We start from the raw sequence: 19,282 nt of genomic DNA, 5'->3' as shown, positions 1-19,282 counted from the left end.
CTTCTTTAAGTCCACTTGCCTCTTTAAGGCCCATATGTTAATTTCATGGGCCTCTGATCCATTATTCCTGCCGCTTAGATCTAATGGTTTTGCCATCTCTTTGCCAATTCTTTGTTGTCCTTGTCGTTGGGCTTTCTTATTTCTACTTGGATTCTCAAAAATGACCCTCAACAAAGATATAATTGTATTTAATATATGTTGATATAGAAATAGTCATGTTGTTTTTATTTAATTCAAAATTTTAAAGAATGTGTCTTAAACACGTAATTGTTGGAATTATTATGCGTTACTTTTATTTTCTTTATTTTTGTAATTCAATAATAACAACTTTTTGGTTGAAGAATTTGAAGTTTGAACCTTAATTCTTCTCATAATGTAAAGGGAAGTCATGCCACTAAAGTACAAGACTTTTGACCATATATATTACTTTTTATTAAAAAAATTAAACTATTTAATTAAAAATCATAATTTAAAAAAATCAAATATAGTTAGAAGTTAATTAAGCAAAGAAGTTTTTATTAATATCTAAGTAAATTTGATTACTAACTTCATATTATGTCAGATGGGTTAGTCGTTAAGGCAAAGAATATCAACACTTTAAAAAAAAATATTTTTAATAAAAGACGACACAGAAGTAATTTTAATATTTATATAAATAGATATATTTGATAAATTTTGAACTCATGATATCCATTCCACGATGATTATTATCAAGTTAAAACACAATTTGGTTTTTGGTGTTGGTGAAATTCTACTTCAAAATCCTTATTCAACAACAATAAACATTATCAATTGAGCTATATATAAATATTTTTTTTTTAAGGTAATAGCATGGTTTTAAAAAGAATCAATCAAAATCCAAAAAAAGTTTGGTTTTTAGTTTTTATGGGTTGAACCACCATCTTTTACCTTTTTAAAAGACTGGTCTAAGGTTTGAAAATGTTCAATTTTTTATTAAACCTACCGGTGCGTTTTTAAAACCATGACTAACATTCAAATTTTTGTATAATTTTTAAAATCGAACCAAACTGGACTGACTAGTTGGATCGGAACTGAACCCTAATTGAGACGGTTTTTAAAACCATGATTTTAATGAGCTATAAAAAATGGAGAAGAATAGGACTGAGAATATGAGATGAAACATTTGGGCCCAAAAACTCTATTTCAAGCAGCAAAGCAGGCCTCAAGGCCCAAAGTCAACGATTGATACTACTACAAGTAGTCATGTTTTCCAGTCACCTTGCTATTATTCGAAGAAAGGAAAACCCACTCTGCAAGAAAAGAAAAACTATCCAAAAAAAGAAAAAAGAAAAAAGAAAAAGCAAAGCATAGCTTCACAGTCTCTCTCTCTCTCTCAGAACTTGAACATGGAGATCGATTTCAGCGAATACAAATTGAGCTCTGAACTCCGAGGCCACGAAGACGATGTCAGATTCCCAATCTCTCTCTCACTCTCTTAAATATTGCTAAAAATTTCAATTATTGTCAAAAAAAAAAAAAAAAAACTAGTACTTTGATTTTTTTTTGATCATTCTCGCTGATATTGATTTCTCTGATAGTTTCAAATTTCAATTGCTATGAGCTTGAATTTGATAGTGTTGAGTGAAAATGATTCAAAATTCGTTTCTAGGTTCGAGGAATCTGCGTGTGTGGAAATGCCGGCATTGCCACGTCATCCAGGGACCGGACGGTGCGGTTGTGGTCTCCGGAGGGGCACAAGTACGCGGCGTCGAGGATTCTGCTAGGGCACACGAGTTTCGTGGGCCCGCTGGCGTGGATTTCGCCGAATGAGGAGTTTCCGGAGGGCGGTGTCGTGTCCGGCGGCATGGACACGCTTGTTCTGGTTTGGGACTTGAGGACTGGTGAGAAAGTGCAGACCTTGAAAGGTCACCAGTTGCAGGTGACTAGTGTGGCTTTGGATGGCGGGGACATTGTGTCGGCTTCGGTTGATTGGTGAGTGTTTTTTTTGTGTAATTTAAAGCTGAATTTTGATGGTTGTTAAGTGCTGTTATTGTTGTTTGTGTTTGATATCATTATGTTGATGAATTGTTGTTTTCAAGGTTATTTTGAGCTTGTTCTCTTTTTCGATGAATTTCGTAACTTAGTATATAGCCAATGAGTTTTTGCTAATGTGGCGCTTCTTCCTTCCACAAGAAGGTGGGGGGACGAGGTTGTGGGTTCAAAACTCAAGTGTGTGTAGTGGGTTACATTTAGTTCACTGTGTGGAGGATGAGGATGGTGTCTTGGCTTGATGATAAGGACAAGCAATTTGGAATATGGGGAGGAAACCATATGTTTAAATCTTATCGTGTCTATATATATAAATTCATTCTGTGTATGTGTAACTTAACAATCAGAAATGAATTTTTTTACTCTATATAAAAGTTGAGCTGGTTCAATCTTTACGTATTGACATAATATTACTCATTAGTGTTGATATTTTATTATTACTATTTTGGAATTAGTTAGACAAGTGCTGAGGAAGCATAACCCAACTACATTAGCATAGACTAACCAAATCCAAAAGAAAAAAGAAAAAATTAAAGAAGCAATAAAATGGAAAGGAGAGCAGACAGGTATGCTGTTCACACAAATGGAGAGCATGTCAAAGCAAACTTTTAGATCATTTATGGAGCTGTCTACGCATTTCAAAATCTGGTTTGTATTGCACACCCAAGCACAGAAAAATGAAGATAAGGGGACTACGTGCCCATTTCGTATAGCTCATTTTTCACTTTTTTTTTTTTAATTTTTAAATTTTTTTTATAATGGGGTTGTTTGAGAAAGTTGTATCTAGAAAAAGTGAGCTTTAAAAAAGCTAGGGTTTAGGGTTTAGGGTTTACTTAGCAAACCCTAAACCGTATACAATTTTCTTCCCCTATATTTCCCACACTGTTTTGCTAATGACTTTTAGGTCAAATGGTATTTCTTGGTATTTTCGACGGAGACATTTAGGGTTCGAATCCCCCCTTCCCCTGTAATAAATGTGTATTTAAAAAATTTGCATACTGTTTGAATGTTACTTTTATTGTTTGTGTATTGCCGTTTTTTGGGTTTGAATTATTATCTATGCTTACAAAGGTGTATGCATATTTTCTCAATAATTTTCGGTTAGTATCTAATTTGTCACCTTCACTACAGCACATTAAGACGTTGGAGAAATGGCCAACCTTTAGAATCCTGGGAGGCTCATAAGGCAGCAATCCAAGCACTCATAAAGCTGCCTTCAGGCGAGCTTGTTACAGGTATAATATGATTCAGTAGATGACTGTTCTGCTAGATATTGTTTTAGATTTTGTTGGTAGTTGGAACTGGTTACATCAGATTGGAATGCATAGATCCAACTATGTCTTTCACTATGAACTTATGGGGTTCATTTTTATGCTATCACGATTTTAGGTTCAAGTGATACAACTTTAAAACTTTGGAGAGGAAGCAAATGTACACATACTTTTGTTGGGCATACAGGTATTTTTTCCATTTATTTGCCTTCATTGTGCTTTATATATATATATATATATATCCTTATCTGCAATGTGTTGAAATCATGTGGGAATGAAAATAATTGTAGATTTTGCAAACTAACGATGCTGTAAAATTTTCTTCTTACATGTCTGTTTGGTGATCATCAAACATATTTTCTTTGAGCTTCCTATAAGTTAGAAGTGGAAGAAGCATTTAATAAGACTTCTGATCTACATGGTTTAATTGATCAAACTGTTGACATGGGTAATCCTCATATGTTTAGTGCTTTACATGGTTTGATTGCTAAAAAATTTAGACATGATGATCCCTCTTTGTCTCCTGTGGGGTATTTGGTGGGAAAGGAATGCTTGCACTTTTGACGGAAGTGAGAGATTGATTTTTGATTTGAAGTTGCTCTTCTGGACTTTATCTAAGCGCACTAATGCTTTGGGTGTTTTTACTTTTATTTCTTTGGCTGATTTGCTTGATAGTTGTAACTTGCTTTATGATTTGGCTTTTTGTTGGTCCCTCAGCACACTGCCTGTGAGTTTCAGGATTGGGAGACAGCAAGGTTTTATGCTTTTGTGTGCATATCTCATCCAAAATACCCCCGTGGGGGGGGGGGGTGGGGGGGCGTGGGGTGATGATACCATGGTTTGGCAATTGAATTGTAGTGGTGTCTTTGATGTGTGTTCTTTTTTTAAATCATTATTGAAAGCTCTGTCGGTTTTTTTCCCTTGGCAATGCATTTGGAGTGTTAAGGTTCCTAGAAGAGTGTCTTTTTTCTTATGGATAGCTGCTAGGGGTGGGATTCTCACAATAGATAACCTTGTTAAGAAGAACTTGCCTCTTGTTAATTGGTGTTGCCTATGTTGGTGTGATGTGGAAATCGTGGATCATTTATTACTCCATTGCAAGTTTGTCCATACCTTGTGGAGTGAAGTCTTTTACTTGTTTGGGGCTCAGTGGGTGTTGTTGAAGACAATAGTCTCTCTCCTTTTTGCATGGTGGAATTGGATGGGCATTCATTCTTCAAATGTTTGGAATATGGTACCGGTGTGTCTTATGTGGTTAACTTGGAAGAAAAGCATTGCCCGAACATTTGAGGACACTGAAAGAACTGTGGACCTATTGAAGTCTCTACTAACTAGGACTTTGTTTGAGTGGTCTCATATTTGGGGTTTTACGCATTGTTCCTCTTTGTCTGATTTCCTTAATTTTCTTAGCTTTTCCCATTGATTTGTTTGTATCTGTTTTTTTTGCAGTGAGTTTACTATCATAAACTCATTGTTCTTTTCTTATCAATAAAGAGATTCTATTACCTATAAAAAAAAGTATTTAGTATTTTCTTTTCAAAAAATAAAAAAAAATGTAGACATGATGTTGCTTTTACTCAGTGTGAATTGTGTGATGAGATTGTTGTTGTTCCGGGTAATTATTACCTTTAAAATTTTTTTTTTTTTCTTTATAATATTTTTTTTTCTTTAAAAAAATGGGAGTCTTGCCAATGAGCTCTAGCGCAAAAGGAACCTCCTTTCCTTGTAAGAACAGAATGAAGAATGAGATAGTGGGTTCTAAACTCATTCGGTGAGTATTTGTTTAAAAAAAAGTGTGAGAACCTTAAGAGAAGAAAAAGGAAAAAAGTGAGAGCCTCAAATTTTGAGATCTTCTCTAGTCTAGAGTGGATTAATCAGACTACAATGTAGTCTGATTAATCAAACTGTAGTCCGATTAATCGAACTATTTTAAGAAAAAAGTGGCTCTATGCACCTTATATCTTTTCCTTGTTCCCTCTTCTTCCTCTCATGCTGTAGGTACTTAAAATAGTTCTTAGGATTAATTGGACTACATGTGGTATTGGTGTATGTCATTATTCTCATTCCATCCCGCTCTTGTTTTGAGTGGCACAATCATTAATAAAAAGGTAAAAATAGAGACTTTCTAAAATTTCCTTTACTTTATATTTGAGGTGGTAGGAATTTTAATAAAATGTAAAACTTAGATACAATTCCTTAGGTGCATTATGTTATATTTCCCAATCAAATTCAAACACGGGTTGCATTGAATTTAATTGTCCTTGGAAACAATAACACTGTTTAAATGGTAACACTGTTTAAACAATAACACTGTTTGTACTTCATTGTTCAATGCAACCTTGTGTTTGAATTTGATTGGGAAACCTAATATACTGCACCGTAAGAACTGTACATTACTTTTGCCCTTGAAGAATAATATTGTTTGTTTGTTTTTGTTTTTGTATTGTTTATTTCCTTTTAAAAAAGGTAAGGAAGAAATTAGAGAGGCAATAATTTCCTTTTTTAGAAAGTAAACACGCATTTTAATAGGATGTCCCTAAAAGGAAAACAAGACATTTGAATTGGATATGGACAGAGTAATTGATTTTTCTTAGGGCATAAATGTAATAATGGTTTGGCTTGAGTTGAGAGTGATGGGAGAAATGTGTAGTATGCTTGACACAATGTATATTATTAGTGGTGATGATAACAGCCAAAAGCTTGGTACAATTGATAAGACAACATTAGCTGACCTACGAGGATCGATATTAAAATTTGAAAATACTTGGTTTCTCCCATGAATTGCAAATCTGAGGAAGTTTTTTTCAAGTGGGTACTTTTGTTTAGTTTGTATGTTTTAAATGTAAAGGATGACATTGGTTAATGCACTTTTATACTTTTGTTGCTCAACATTTTAGTATTAAAATAGGGCAGTTATTAATTTGTTATCTTAAGCATGTGCTTCTGCACTTTGTGGATTTGCAGATACTGTTCGAGGTTTGGCAGTGATGTCTGATCTGGGAATCCTTTCTGCATCACATGACAGGTAGCTGTTGCTGCAATAATTTTTCTGTTTATAATGATTTGATTGGTTCTATCTGGGATTTTTGTTTTTAATGTACATTTGCATGAAGAGCATGCCTTAGGGATAAGTGGTTAAAGTGAAAGGTAATACAGTCAAAACAAACAGTAACTTTCAGAATTAAGAACAAAACATTATCAACATATTGGATTTAGTTTGATGGCAAGGGAAACAAACAGCTAGCAGTTTTGACATTGATTATGGTCCCCACCAAGTCTTGAAGTTTTCAAATTACAGATTTCATTGTTTTCTTCTTTTCATGATTGATCATACATGTTGCAAAAAAAAGGTCGAGTTCTTTGACTGGATAGTAGTTCTGTGATTATAGAATTACCCCCTACCTGCTTCTGTGATTTTTAGAGCATAATGCTAGCAAAGGGTCTTCCAGGTCAACTGAACTAGATGTCATACTTGGTGTTTTAACTGGTTGTAGATATTTGTTGATAATGCAAGCTTCTTTGTTGTCTCTTGGAAATTTTGTTCTTATTTAATTTTTTACTTTAAAATTTTTTGTTCTTATTTAATTTTGCTCCTATTTTTTTTTTATTTTTATTTTTCAATTCCTCATTTGAATATTCAAATTAATCTTGCCCACATTTGTTTTGTGTAATAGGTGTCCCTAATTTTTAATTTGTTTTCATTGCTACAGTTCCATAAGATTATGGGCATTAAGTGGTGAAGTATTAATGGAGATGGTTGGTCATACTTCCATTGTCTATTCAGTTGATTCACACGTCTCTGGACTTATTGTCAGTGGTAGTGAAGATTGTTCTGCAAAGATATGGAAAGGTAGTTATTTCTGGTTTTCATCCTATTTTCGGAGAAGTTATTTGTTCTTGGATTCTCACATTTGATTCTTGTTCAAGCTGAAATGGTAATTGATCTGTGTTGTTGCCTGGCTCAGATTTATTTTGTGCGTTTGTCAACCACAGACTGATCATTGGTGGCCCCATGCTCAATAAGGTTTATAGAGTTTTGGGAGAACCTTTTCAGATTGGCTGTTTTGACCCATACTATTTCTTACATTTCAAATTCAATCCCACCCCCACCACCCACCCCCACCCCCCCCCAAAAAAAAACAAAAAAAATGTAAGAAAAGAAAAGAGGAAACTTCAGTAATTTTTGTTCATTTTCTTCACTTTCAATATTAAATGCCCATTTATACATTTTACGGTTATGGAATTTCTTAACATAAAAAGACGCGGATGTCTACCTATAAAAAAAAAAAAAAAAGACACGGATGTCATGTGATGACTTCTATTGTGGATTGTAAACATTCTTGTCTAATGGACAAGGGATTAACAAAAGCTTCATATTTGGGTATGTTAAATTTTGGTTCTTGCTATGTAATATGTCCTATATTGCTTTAAATTGAAATGTTTACCTGGTAATCATGTCATGTTTCAGATGGAGTTTGTGTTCAGACCATAGAGCATCCTGGTTGCGTTTGGGATGCCAAATTCTTGGACAATGGCGATATCGTGACAGGATGTTCAGATGGAGTTATTCGTATTTGGACAGTTCATAAGGATAGGTTGGCTGACTCACTGGAACTTGAGTCATATGTTTCCCAACTTTCTCAATACAAGCGAAGCAGGTATTATCATCCATGATAACTTGAATGGGTTTTTTTTTGCAAATTTGGAATCAATGCAATTTAGATAATCATCCAATTAGGCTCTATATATTAGGTTCTTGGGGACATCCTTCTTTTTGCCTTTCTTTTAAAAATAGTACTATACAATGGACCTCTTCACTTCTTTTTTCCACTTGAAATCTCATTACATGATTATCTTAAATTTTGTTTGAATTCTGAAGTTCTCGACTTATTTCTAATTATGAATATATTTCTGATTTCCAGAAATTCTTTGGATGGATTTTATGATTTATCACCTGTAATTTCCATTTGGATCAACATTACTTGTCAACTTTGACTTATTTTCATGTTGGGACTTGTTTGTGTTAGGAAGAGGGTTGGAGGATTAAAACTGGATGATTTACCAGGGCTGGAGGCTTTACAGGTTCCAGGTGTGATTCTAATTGTACATTTAGCTGAATGGTATCTTAGTTAAATTTACTAAATATCTTTCAGTTCAGTTTCTCAGTTATTATCCATTTCAAGTTGTGGATGACAAGTTTTCTTGTATTATAATTGTTGTATCAGAGATTTCTCCTTTTCAAATACGTTTTCAGTGTGAGTCATATTGTTTAATTCAAAGTCTGATTTTCTTCAGCCAAAAAAAAAATGCTGTCAGTAAAGAATAGGAAACATTTATTCCTTGTGTAGTTTGCATGTGACTGGGCTTTGCCTTCGCCTTTTTCTTTTCAGAGTTTCTGAAATATATTTAATGTACAGAATAAGAAGAAAATGAGCTTCCATGAATATTGCCAGGTTGCCATGTTGACTCCTTTTTCTCCATATGTATTAAAAAAATCAGTGTTCGGATGTTCATACAGGATTGATATGTTGCACCTTATTGCTGCTGTATGCTGCTTAATATGAATTGTATTTTCTTTTCTTCCATATCAGGGACGAGTGATGGGCAGACAAAAGTCGTCAGAGAGGGGGACAATGGTGTGGCATATGCTTGGAACTTGAGGGAACAGAAGTGGGATAAGGTAATTTACAATTCCATTCTAACAACTATATCAACAGTTAGATTTATGGTTTTATTTGCAATGCAACATTAAGTGGTTGCCTCTCTGGCGCTTGATATACTCTTTTCCTTTTCTTCCTTTCTTTTTTGTGGTGCTTCTTAGAATCCTATGCTCTGCAAGTTTGTTCATTTTTCTTAAAAATTTTAATCTCTTGTATAGCAGATGAATGTGACAGGAAATTTTTTGTTTTTTCCCCCTCAATTGTGAATAAAAAACTAAGAAGTGTATAGAAAGGTTACAGGTCCAGTTTGCTGTGTGATATTTACAGCCACTGCCTATGTCCCTCTTCACCAAAATTTCCCCCCTATCTCTGACTTCGTTATGGTGTTTGTATTTTCATCGCCCATTTACTTAATTTTATGGATGGTAGTGAAGTTTATGGGGAGTCTTTTTAATGCAATCTCTCAGATTGCAGGATTCTAAAAATGTGCTCTATCAAGTAGTCTTGACTTATACTTGTTGAGTGAGGTGTCTTGTACTTTCATGCAAATGGCTTTACTATTTTCCATATTCCTATTCTACTTATTTATGTTGAATTCCCCTCTTTTAACACATGTTTAAATTGACATTTGGAATGAGTTTTGAGCTGGACCATTAAAGATTTATGCATTTAATTTTATATGTTAGTGCATTTAGTTTGTTTTCCGAGTACCTTTACATTTGCGGTTTTTGTTTGCACTTTAGTTCTCTCTCTCTCTCTCTCTCTCTCTCTAATATTTGAATTTTTTTAATTAGTCTTATGTTTTTTATATATATTTTTTTAAGATTGGTGAAGTTGTTGACGGACCGGATGATAACCTGAGGCGTCCTGTTCTTGATGGGATTGAATATGACTATGGTCAGAATCTTATGTTCTTTGACAACTTTAATATGGTTGACCATTTGTCTATATCATTTAAATTATTATTATTTTTTTTGGTAATAAGTAACGATTCAGTCTTTTATTCTGTTGTTACTCAGTATTTGATGTTGATATTGGAGATGGGGAGCCTACTCGTAAGTTGCCCTACAATCGATCAGGTATTTTTTTCTTGGTCCTGTTTTCCTGTGGTTGATTATAATTGCAATATCTGTTGCTCTTCATTTTCCTTTCCACCTTATACACACACACACACACACACACACACACACACACCTGATGGGTCTTGAACCATGACTTCACCCTCCACCTTAGTTTAGTTTTACAAGGGCATGGCACTTGAGCTAGAAGAGTTCACTGGCTTTCCACCTTGTTGCATTATAATTGTAATTTTGTGGTCCCAATTTCTCTCAGTATTCTCTTTCTACTCAGTATGATGTTCATGTCTTACTCTAGTATCAAATAAATGAAGGCACTCATCTCCCTTGATGATATTAGGCCTTAATTGTTGTTTGTTTAACTTACTACATCATTGACATCTAATGAATCATGAATGTATTTGTTAATTCAAAAAACAATGACATAAAATTTGATATTTTCAGAAAATCCTTATGCTACTGCTGACAAATGGCTTCTCAAGGAGAATCTACCTCTTTCCTATCGACAACAAATTGTAGAGTTTATACTCCAAAATTCTGGACAAAAGGACTTCACCCTGGATTCATCATTTCGTGATCCCTATACTGGCTGTAAGTACAATATTTTTATGTAACTATGACATGAACATCTGAGATAATTGATGTAGTCACTTCCTTTTTGCTTGTCTAATGTTTTCTGTTTTTCATTTCAGCTAGTGCTTATATACCTGGAGCAACTTCCAGTATGTCTGGTATGTATTTGTATTAGTTAAAAATTAAAAATTGCTGTTACTGTATATTACTTTCTCTTGCATATGCTAATATGTATTGAATGCCTGACTTACTTCACAACCTCCAATATTAGACTATGGCTCTAATGTTTTTTTCATATTCTTGTTTATTTAGCAGCTGTTTCAGCAAAACCCACTTTCAAGCACATTCCTAAGGTATGCTGTTACAGTGTAGTGTTAATAGGTTTGGATATATCAGTCAAGGGGTTTAAGATGCATTTCCAGGAATTGCATGTCCATTCTTAGGGAACTAGTAAAAAAGTATATATTGAGTGATTGTAAAAGCTCATGTATTATATTTTATTTGTTTCACATGAAATATTACCTAGTGAATGCAATGTACTTTTTTAGACCTGTTTTCTGTAATCCTCCAGCCAAAAGAGGCTCTTTGGCTTCCCTACTTGACTATTATGGCTCTACTCCATTATGGTTGGGATTGACACCTTTTCACTTAGAGTTGTAGACTGATTTTTTAATTACTTTTTATTTTCCTCTTAAATAATTATATGTTTATTACTCTTTTTATTGTATTTCTGTTAGAATGTTATGCTTGTATTTATACCCTCTGGTATTTTATGAAACTTTTCTCTTTGGTATTGATCCTCAGTTGTACGAGGGAATTATGAAGGTTTTTTTTTTTTTTTTTTTTTTTTTTTTTTTTTTTTTTTTTTTTTTTTTTTTTCTATAGAAGTTTCTCACTGTGCTGATTGTGTTTTCATTCTTTCACACATTTTTTTCGCTGTTCTTTGTTTGGTAGATATGTCATGTAATTGGGCTCTATGGCTGTTTTGAGGCGAGTTTTACCCCCTTGAGCATTTTGGGCTGTGTATTTTGATATTCTATTTCTGTATTCCAGGACTATATCTCTATAGGGGTCGTTGTTTGAGTATCTGATATATTGCTGGTTGGGTTCGTCAATTGGGTGACTTTAAAAGATGCATGCTCCTTCTTTACATCTCTCAAGTACTTTGGTGTCTCTTTTCACCCTGTCATTTACTTGTCATTCTTTGTCTATCATTTTGTTTCCAGAAAGGAGTGCTTGTTTTTGATGTGGCACAGTTTGATGGGATCCTCAAAAAGATTACAGAGTTTAACAATGCTCTACTCTCTGACTCGGTATGTTCATCTTGAAGGATAAATCACAAAGTAAATTCTACTTTGTCAGGAAAAGGAGAACTTATCTTTGACTGAGCTCCTGATTAATTTCTACTCTACCACGAAGTAAACTCCTGATTAACTTGGATTTATTGACAATCTGTTGTAGGAAAATAAAAATTTATCTTTGACAGAGCTTGAGTTTTCCAGACTTGGTGCCATTATTAAAGTTCTGAAGGACACGTCACACTATCATAGTAGCAAATTAGCAGATGTTGATATAGCTTTGTTACTGAAATTGCTAAATTCATGGCCTCTGGCAATGATATTTCCAGGTCAGCATGCCAAAATTCTCAGGCTTCTGCATAAATTATAGGATTCTGGATTCCCATTAGTATCATATTTGTAATTTAAAACTTAGTAAGGAGCTTTCTAAATGATATTAATGGCTGTTCCCTGGTTCTTATTTACCTACCAATAAAGGTTTTCTTAGATCTGTTTTAATCTTTTCCCAATATATCTTAATGTCTCCCAGAGATGACATTTCTCTTAATGAATTATTTGATGCCTGAATTATCTGATGTATATGGGTATTCCTGTTTTGTTCTTAGAACATCTGTTACTTATCAATAAAAAGATCTTTTCAATTTTATGAGATTTAAGCTTTGAAGTGCCATGGAATTTACTTTTGTATAAGAATTAAAGAGGTCCCCTTGGGGCCAAAACTTATATGTATATTACAGAGCTCTATGCTTGATGCAGGACAGTCTAGGCTTCACCACCTATAGCAGCTTGAAATCCTTAGGCTTCACATCCTTGGGGATGCTTGGAATCACCAACAAGCAGATAAAAAAATTTCTCACTAAGAAAATTTTATTCAATAATAAAAAAAAACCCACCTTTATCATTTTTATAGTGCTTCTAGGATTACAAAAGTTTACATCCCATAAAACTCTCAACTAAAAAATAATCTGAAATCTTATCCCTATCTGAATCCAAAATAAAAAAAATGAAAAATTTGAAATAATCCAATCCCATTAGACAAATGAAAATCTGAATACTAAATTTCAAAATAACTTTGGTTGTGTTCCTTGCATCAATGCTATACTGAGTTCTGTACTCGCATGCAATTGTGGCACACTAACTGTGGGTACTATTTAGTTTTATTGATAAATGAATATGCTGTTTATGTAAATTCTGAATGCTTTGATTTTCACTTATTCTTGGATTGTATTACAGTATCATGCTTTTTTTCTTTTAAAAAAAATGAGTAACATTACGGTTCCAGGAAAATAGTTTCGCTCACTTGGTTAATGTTATACTGTCAATTTGCAGTTATTGATATTTTGAGGATGACTGTCCTGCACCCAGATGGGGCGACCGTACTTCTTAAGCATGTTGAAGCTGAAAATGGTATTGAAGTTAAAGATGAGACCTAAATATTTTTTATTTCTGAAAATATATCTGATCATTTTTAATTTCCTATTTACTTACATCATATGAGGAAATATCCTCAAATTATATATATATATATATATATATATTAAAAGAGTTATAATCTTGAATTCTTAAATGAACTGGTTGTTGAGGCTTACAGGCAAAGCTTTTGTTATGAGGCATGCTTCTTTCTTTATGGATAGTTTTTTACAAATTCTATCTTGACTGTTGACCTTGTGTGCTCAACACAGGTGTACTATCAGAAATAATCAAGAAAGTCACAACAAACCCAGCTATTCCTGCAAACCTTTTAACGAGTATCCGTGCTGTAACTAATCTATTCAAAAATTCATGTTTCTACAACTGGTTACAAAAGCATCGTAGTGAGGTTGGCACTTGCTTCTTCATTGTTATTTTCTGAGTTTGATCATGCGTGCAAAGCAATGGCCTTAGTTTGAATGTGGTTTTGAGCACTGTGTGCTCTCTATGTGCAGTGGGTGGGTGTTGGTGTTTGTGTCTATTAGATATGGTATGGATATATGGTATTAACATTTTTGCTGACAAGCACTTAATGTGCTCTACATTATATAGTTTTTACCTGTGCTTTTTATACTTTATGTGCTAATTTATTGTTCCCTTGAAACCTTTCTCAGGATTACATTGGAAATATCATGTTTTATAACTGGCTTTGACCTTTTCTTCACTAAGCCTTCTTGTTTCTAGAAGAATACTAGCTTGTATATTGATGTTCCAAATATTTTTTCTTTGATAATTTCATTATTATTATTATTATCAAAAAAAGAGATATACTCGCTTAGTTTAAAAAATCCCTGGAGTATTTTGTTACACATCTCTTGTTGGGTAGAAATGTAATGGGTACTTGATAAGTCAGAGAAAACATTTCCCTTTTTTCAGGCCTTTTACTTGGATGATTGTTAAGGCAATAACTGCACAGCTAGTCACACTGAGCATGTTTTTGGTTCGTATATTCAATTGCTTCTCGTATTTATTTATTTATTTAACTGATTTTGCAGATTCTTGATGCATTTTCAAGTTGTTATTCATCTCCAAATAAGAATTTGCAGTTGTCTTACTCCACTTTAATACTCAAGTAAGTAATTGTTTTACTGTAAATTTGCCAGCATAGTGTTTCTTTTAGTGGATTCTTGAGCAACAGTGAAAAGTGGAGTTGGTCAAAGGCTCTTTAGAATTTGTTTTGTGCTTCCTGGAATTTATATTTTCACAGTTAATTTATTGTCATCTCCTTATCGTTGTACTTTTCACTACAGCCACTTATTATCTTGTTAGTCCAGTTTTCAATATTGAGAGAATTTATGTGTTTTTCCATCCGCTTACAAAAATTATGGAAACAAACTGCACTATCATTTACAGATTCTCTTTCTGTTCAACCAGCTTGGTCTGACTTTGAAAAGGTCCCATCCTTTCACGTCATGATTGGGTCAAACAGGTGTGATCATGAGTAAAAGGAGAGGATTTTTTCTCCACGTGGGACAGCCCTCACCTTTGATAGAGTAGATCATTTAACACCTTTGTCACAAATCATTTTTGACCTATTGGTTCGAGTGGCATAGGTGGTCTTTTTTATGCATATTGTAGTATTGTAGTCATTCAAAGAGTAAAGGAAGGTAGAAGTTAGGCATATATTTTTAAACTACTTTGTTAGTCAAGTTGCCTAACATTTAGTTCTCTGGTGAGCTTGACAGTTATGCTGTGCTTTTAATTGAAAAGAAGGATCAAGAAGGTCAATCTCAAGTTCTTTCAGCAGCTCTTGTGGTATGTGTTGATTACATTACCAGCTAAATGCTTAGCCTTTTGTTTTAGATGGATTACATTGTTTCTTGAAGTTCTCAAGAAATGTCAATCTTCATATTCATGCATCATAGTACTTTTTTTTTTCTTTTAACAGATTGTGGAAGAGGAAAATCTAGAAGTTGATTCGAAATTCCGTGTTTTAGTTGCCATTGGATCACTGGTATCTTTTTATTTTGGTCTTGTTCACTCGTATCTGTTGATTGATCTGTTTATGTTTATGCTGAATAGTAGGTCAATTCACTGGAGATTTGGCCATATAATTTTTAGACTTTTAAAAGTATGCTTTCATTTTTGGAATACAGATTTTTTTTATATATGAATTGATTGGTCCAGAGGGAAAATGATTTGATATTTCTCACTTGAAAATGGTCAAACTTGTAATTTTGAGTGTGCTAGATAAAGCTTGAGCTGTACATTGAAACCAAAGTTTTGTGCTGGAATTTCATAATCCTTTTTGTGAATGCTAAAACAATTGTGAAAAAATTAACAAAAATAGGCCATCGATGGTCACTCACTGCTTTATAAAAATCTTCTGTCCAAGCCTAACCATTATGTTAGATAAAATGTAATCACTGAAGGAGTGGGCCAAAATTTTTTATTTATTTATTTTTCTCTTTTCTTCATCTCATATTTGTTGGTGAAATATTGGTGTCATGCTTGAAACAAGGATGCTCAATGGTGCACACTAAATATGTAGTGAGATCTGGGAAATATAACGCCTTTTTTTGGAAACACAAAAACCCATTGCCCTAAGCAAAGTTTCGTATGCATGCAAGAGGAAATGTAAAGCAAAATATAATATTGTATATGATGTCATGGGTTCATTAAGCTGGATATGATGTTAAGCACGAACTGGGTAAGGGTTTGGAATTTAGTGAGAAAGACTCAACAAACTTAATTGAAGCATAGACTTACTGCACTGAAATAAATTTTTGGTATCAAATATGTGTTTGTATAATAATTTACCTTTGAACTGGCCAATGGGATTAATTAGTAATTTAATTGCTGTGTTTCATAATACAGATGCTTGATGGTCTTGTGAGAAAAATTGCCTTGGACCTTGATGTTGAGGACATTGCCAAAGCAGCAAAGGCCTCTAAAGACGCCAAAATTGCTGAAGTTGGGGCTGACATTGAACTGTTAACTAAACAGAGTTGAATCTCTCAAGTCCCTGGTAACTAAACAGTTTTCTCTGGATATTTTGTATCTTTGTTGCTTGTTCAGAGCGTTCATCGTGAGCACGATGTTCAGTTCTTTCAATAAAAGTCTTATTACCTATAATTTTTTTTCTTTTTTTTTTTAATTTATTTATTTTTAATCTTTGTTTTTTTTTAATATAAATTTTTGTTAAGTGTCCTATAGGTGTAGTGTACTCCCAGTGTACTTGGGCCTCGCCCCTTTTTCTTTTTATAAATGAAAATTTTATTTTAGTGTTAAAAAAAATTGAAATGCATATCACATGTAAGTTGACTGGGAGATGCATTAACGTGCATGTGTGTGATGTACAAGCACACAAAAATTGCTGAACACACACAGTTCCATTGGATAGTGTTATGATCCTAGTGTCCCACATTGATTAAGTGTAAGCTTAACCATGTGTAGTTCTTGGGCACCCTCCCCTTGCAAGCTGGCTTTCAAGGGTGAGTTCTACCCATATGGGTATCTATTAGGTAGCTTCCACCATGTGGTTTCTTGTATTTCATCTTCTCTAATAGTGTGATGCTTAGCAATTTATGATGGTCTCTAGCTTTTTGTGATTTTGTCATACGCAGACATGTATTATCAATTGCATCAACTGATCTAAGTGTCAGCTGAACATGATAAGATGCAATACACCCCCACCCTGTGTTGGCAAGCCATTCTGTTTAACAACTTAATGTACAATAATAGAATGGGGATGGAAGAAACTTAGAGCCTTAAGTTGTTTAACTATTTCTGGGGGATTTTGTTGGAAGCTTCCTACGATAACACTACTCTCTATATGTACGCACAGTCATACATGGTCTATATGCCTATGATTGAATGAATAAGATGGTCGTATATAGATCACAATGGCGGAGAGGAATTCTTGAGGCCAACCCCAACTAATTTGGGATTTAACTTAAAAGCCTATTATGTTGAGTTTAGTATATGTTGATGATTCTTAATTTTCCTCTTTCCTCAGGTTTGAATAAATAATGACAGCTTGAAGTGAATCTAAAATAGAAGATGAACATTCTGGAAGGTTGATTGGACCTTAGAGTTCACAGAAATCACAGTGAAGAACCGGGGCCTCTGTCTACTGGGTGCATACGCGGAATACTAACATGCCAAAAAGGATCCTTCGATCGATGAGGATACAGGGATATTTTTTTTCTTGGGCTAGTAAAAAAAAAAAAAAAAAACTTGAAAGTCAAAATTTAGTTAACAATTTGTGTTGGGCCCAAGGAATTTCTTTATGGTACCAAATGGTGCAGCAATTGTTTTTACTTGTGTTCCGGGGCCCCAGTTGTACCATATTTGTTGACCATTGATTGAACGTTTTTCAAATGGATAATGTAGCTGAATTGCCATTAAAAAAATGTAGCTGAATGGCCGGCATTTCTGGATATCTATGGCCTATTCTTTATGTATGTGTGGTTGCGCTCTCTTTGTAGATGTAATCATAGTGAAGATGTAACGGGTATCTGGAAAGTTGATGTTTCCTTTAGTAGGTTAAAATTTAAGCACGAAAGGATTACCACCACCATAGAGTAACCTGTCATTCAGCACGGTTATATAAGCTTAAAAAGGTGAAAATAGCCAAATATCACGTTCTGGCAAAATTTGTGGCAAACTAGCATTGTTTCAGAAATATTTAACAATCTATCATATTTTTAGTACCCGAATTTCACAAAATCGAGTTCTATATAGTACTCGAGTTTCATAAACTCGAGTTCCTAGGTGAGTCGCCAGGGTGGCATTATTGACCTGGTGGAATTTGTGTAATTAAAAGGGCAATATGGTACTCGATATTATGGCATTATTGACCTGGTGGAATTTGTGTAATTAAAAGGGCAATATGGTACTCGATATTATGAAAATCGAGTACCTTTTTATAGTACTCAAGCTTCACAAAGTCGAGTACTTTTTTTTTTCTTCGTACAAAACTTTTGTAAACTAAGTATCTACAGATTTTTTTCTATGCTCTATTGCGTTAAGTGTAAAAAGAAGTTGCAGATTTTTAGGCTTTTGGGTTCAGTTATGCACAAGTTACCAGTGTGGATTTGGGTGAATAGGAAAGGTCAAATAGACTAGGCTTAGGGGCCATTTTGCATTTGACTTCCTAACAAAGTTTAAGGCTGGCACTGTTGTAGAATTTCCTGAAGATCCATCTTAGACTTATCTTCTTCTATATGGTCTTCTTTTCTTTTCTTTCACCCCCCACCCCCTCCTTTTTTTTTTTTTTTTTTTTTTTTTTTTTTTTTATCTTTTTCTTTTTTCTGCCACCTGCTGCCATTAATTTTCTTTTGAGACAAGGACAACACCACATATGATATTTGAGAACTTGTTAGGCCTCAAGCCTAGTTTATTTGACCTTTCCTATTCACCCAAATCCACATTTTGGTAACTTGTGCAGAACTGAACCTAAAAGCCTAAAAATCTGCAGCTTCTTTTTACACTTGACGCAATAGAGCATATAAAAAATTTGTAGGTACTTAGTTCACAAAATTTTTGTACAAAACAAAAAGTAGGAAAAAAAAGAAAAAAAAGGTACTCAACTTTGTGATGCTCGAGTACTATAAAGAGGTACTCACTTTTCATAATATCGAGTACCATATTGCTTTTTTATTCCAGGTTAGCAGTGTTACATTGGTGACTCACCTAGGAACTTGAGTTTACGAAACTCGAATACTATTTAGAACTTGATTTTGTGAAATTCAAGTACTAAAAAAGTGGTAGATTGCTAAATATTTCCGAAACAGTGCTAGTTTGCCACAAATTTTGCCAAAATGTGGTATTTGGCTATTTTCACTAGCTTAAATGTGTTTACTTACTGTTTTGCTTGTTGCATTGAATTTGCTTCATTAAAAATAAATTAGCAGATTATTTTGCATAGTTTATGCAAGTTAGTTTAGTGAATGAAGCAGTATAAAATGTCCACACGGGCT

The 19,282-nt window shown here is 33.9% G+C and overlaps 1 protein-coding gene across 2 annotated transcripts; it reads left to right on the top strand.

Moving 5' to 3' along the window:
- Positions 1–1,249: 1,249 nt before the first annotated feature.
- LOC126707659 (uncharacterized) lies at positions 1,250–17,760 on the top strand. Of its 2 annotated transcripts, none has more exons than XM_050407430.1 (23): positions 1,250–1,427; positions 1,631–1,953; positions 3,142–3,245; positions 3,400–3,468; positions 6,246–6,306; positions 6,992–7,131; positions 7,750–7,939; positions 8,309–8,370; positions 8,873–8,961; positions 9,766–9,838; positions 9,961–10,020; positions 10,462–10,608; positions 10,710–10,748; positions 10,906–10,943; positions 11,817–11,903; positions 12,052–12,217; positions 13,218–13,295; positions 13,571–13,707; positions 14,354–14,430; positions 15,044–15,113; positions 15,247–15,312; positions 16,176–16,326; positions 17,317–17,760. In XM_050407430.1, exons 1-22 carry the CDS (start codon positions 1,368–1,370, stop codon positions 16,308–16,310), a joined length of 2,271 nt encoding a protein of 756 aa, XP_050263387.1. In that variant the 5' UTR covers positions 1,250–1,367; the 3' UTR covers positions 16,311–16,326; positions 17,317–17,760. The 2 variants fall into 2 exon arrangements, with proteins under 2 accessions (XP_050263387.1, XP_050263386.1); XM_050407429.1 differs by having other exon boundaries at positions 10,903–10,943.
- The last annotated feature ends 1,522 nt before the right edge of the window (positions 17,761–19,282 follow it).

This window comes from Quercus robur, chromosome 11 (assembly GCF_932294415.1).
Source record: "Quercus robur chromosome 11, dhQueRobu3.1, whole genome shotgun sequence".
NCBI classification, from domain to species: domain Eukaryota; kingdom Viridiplantae; phylum Streptophyta; class Magnoliopsida; order Fagales; family Fagaceae; genus Quercus; species Quercus robur.
The sequence above is the reverse complement of the archived record's forward strand: the minus strand, read 5'-3'. Positions and strand labels throughout refer to the sequence as shown.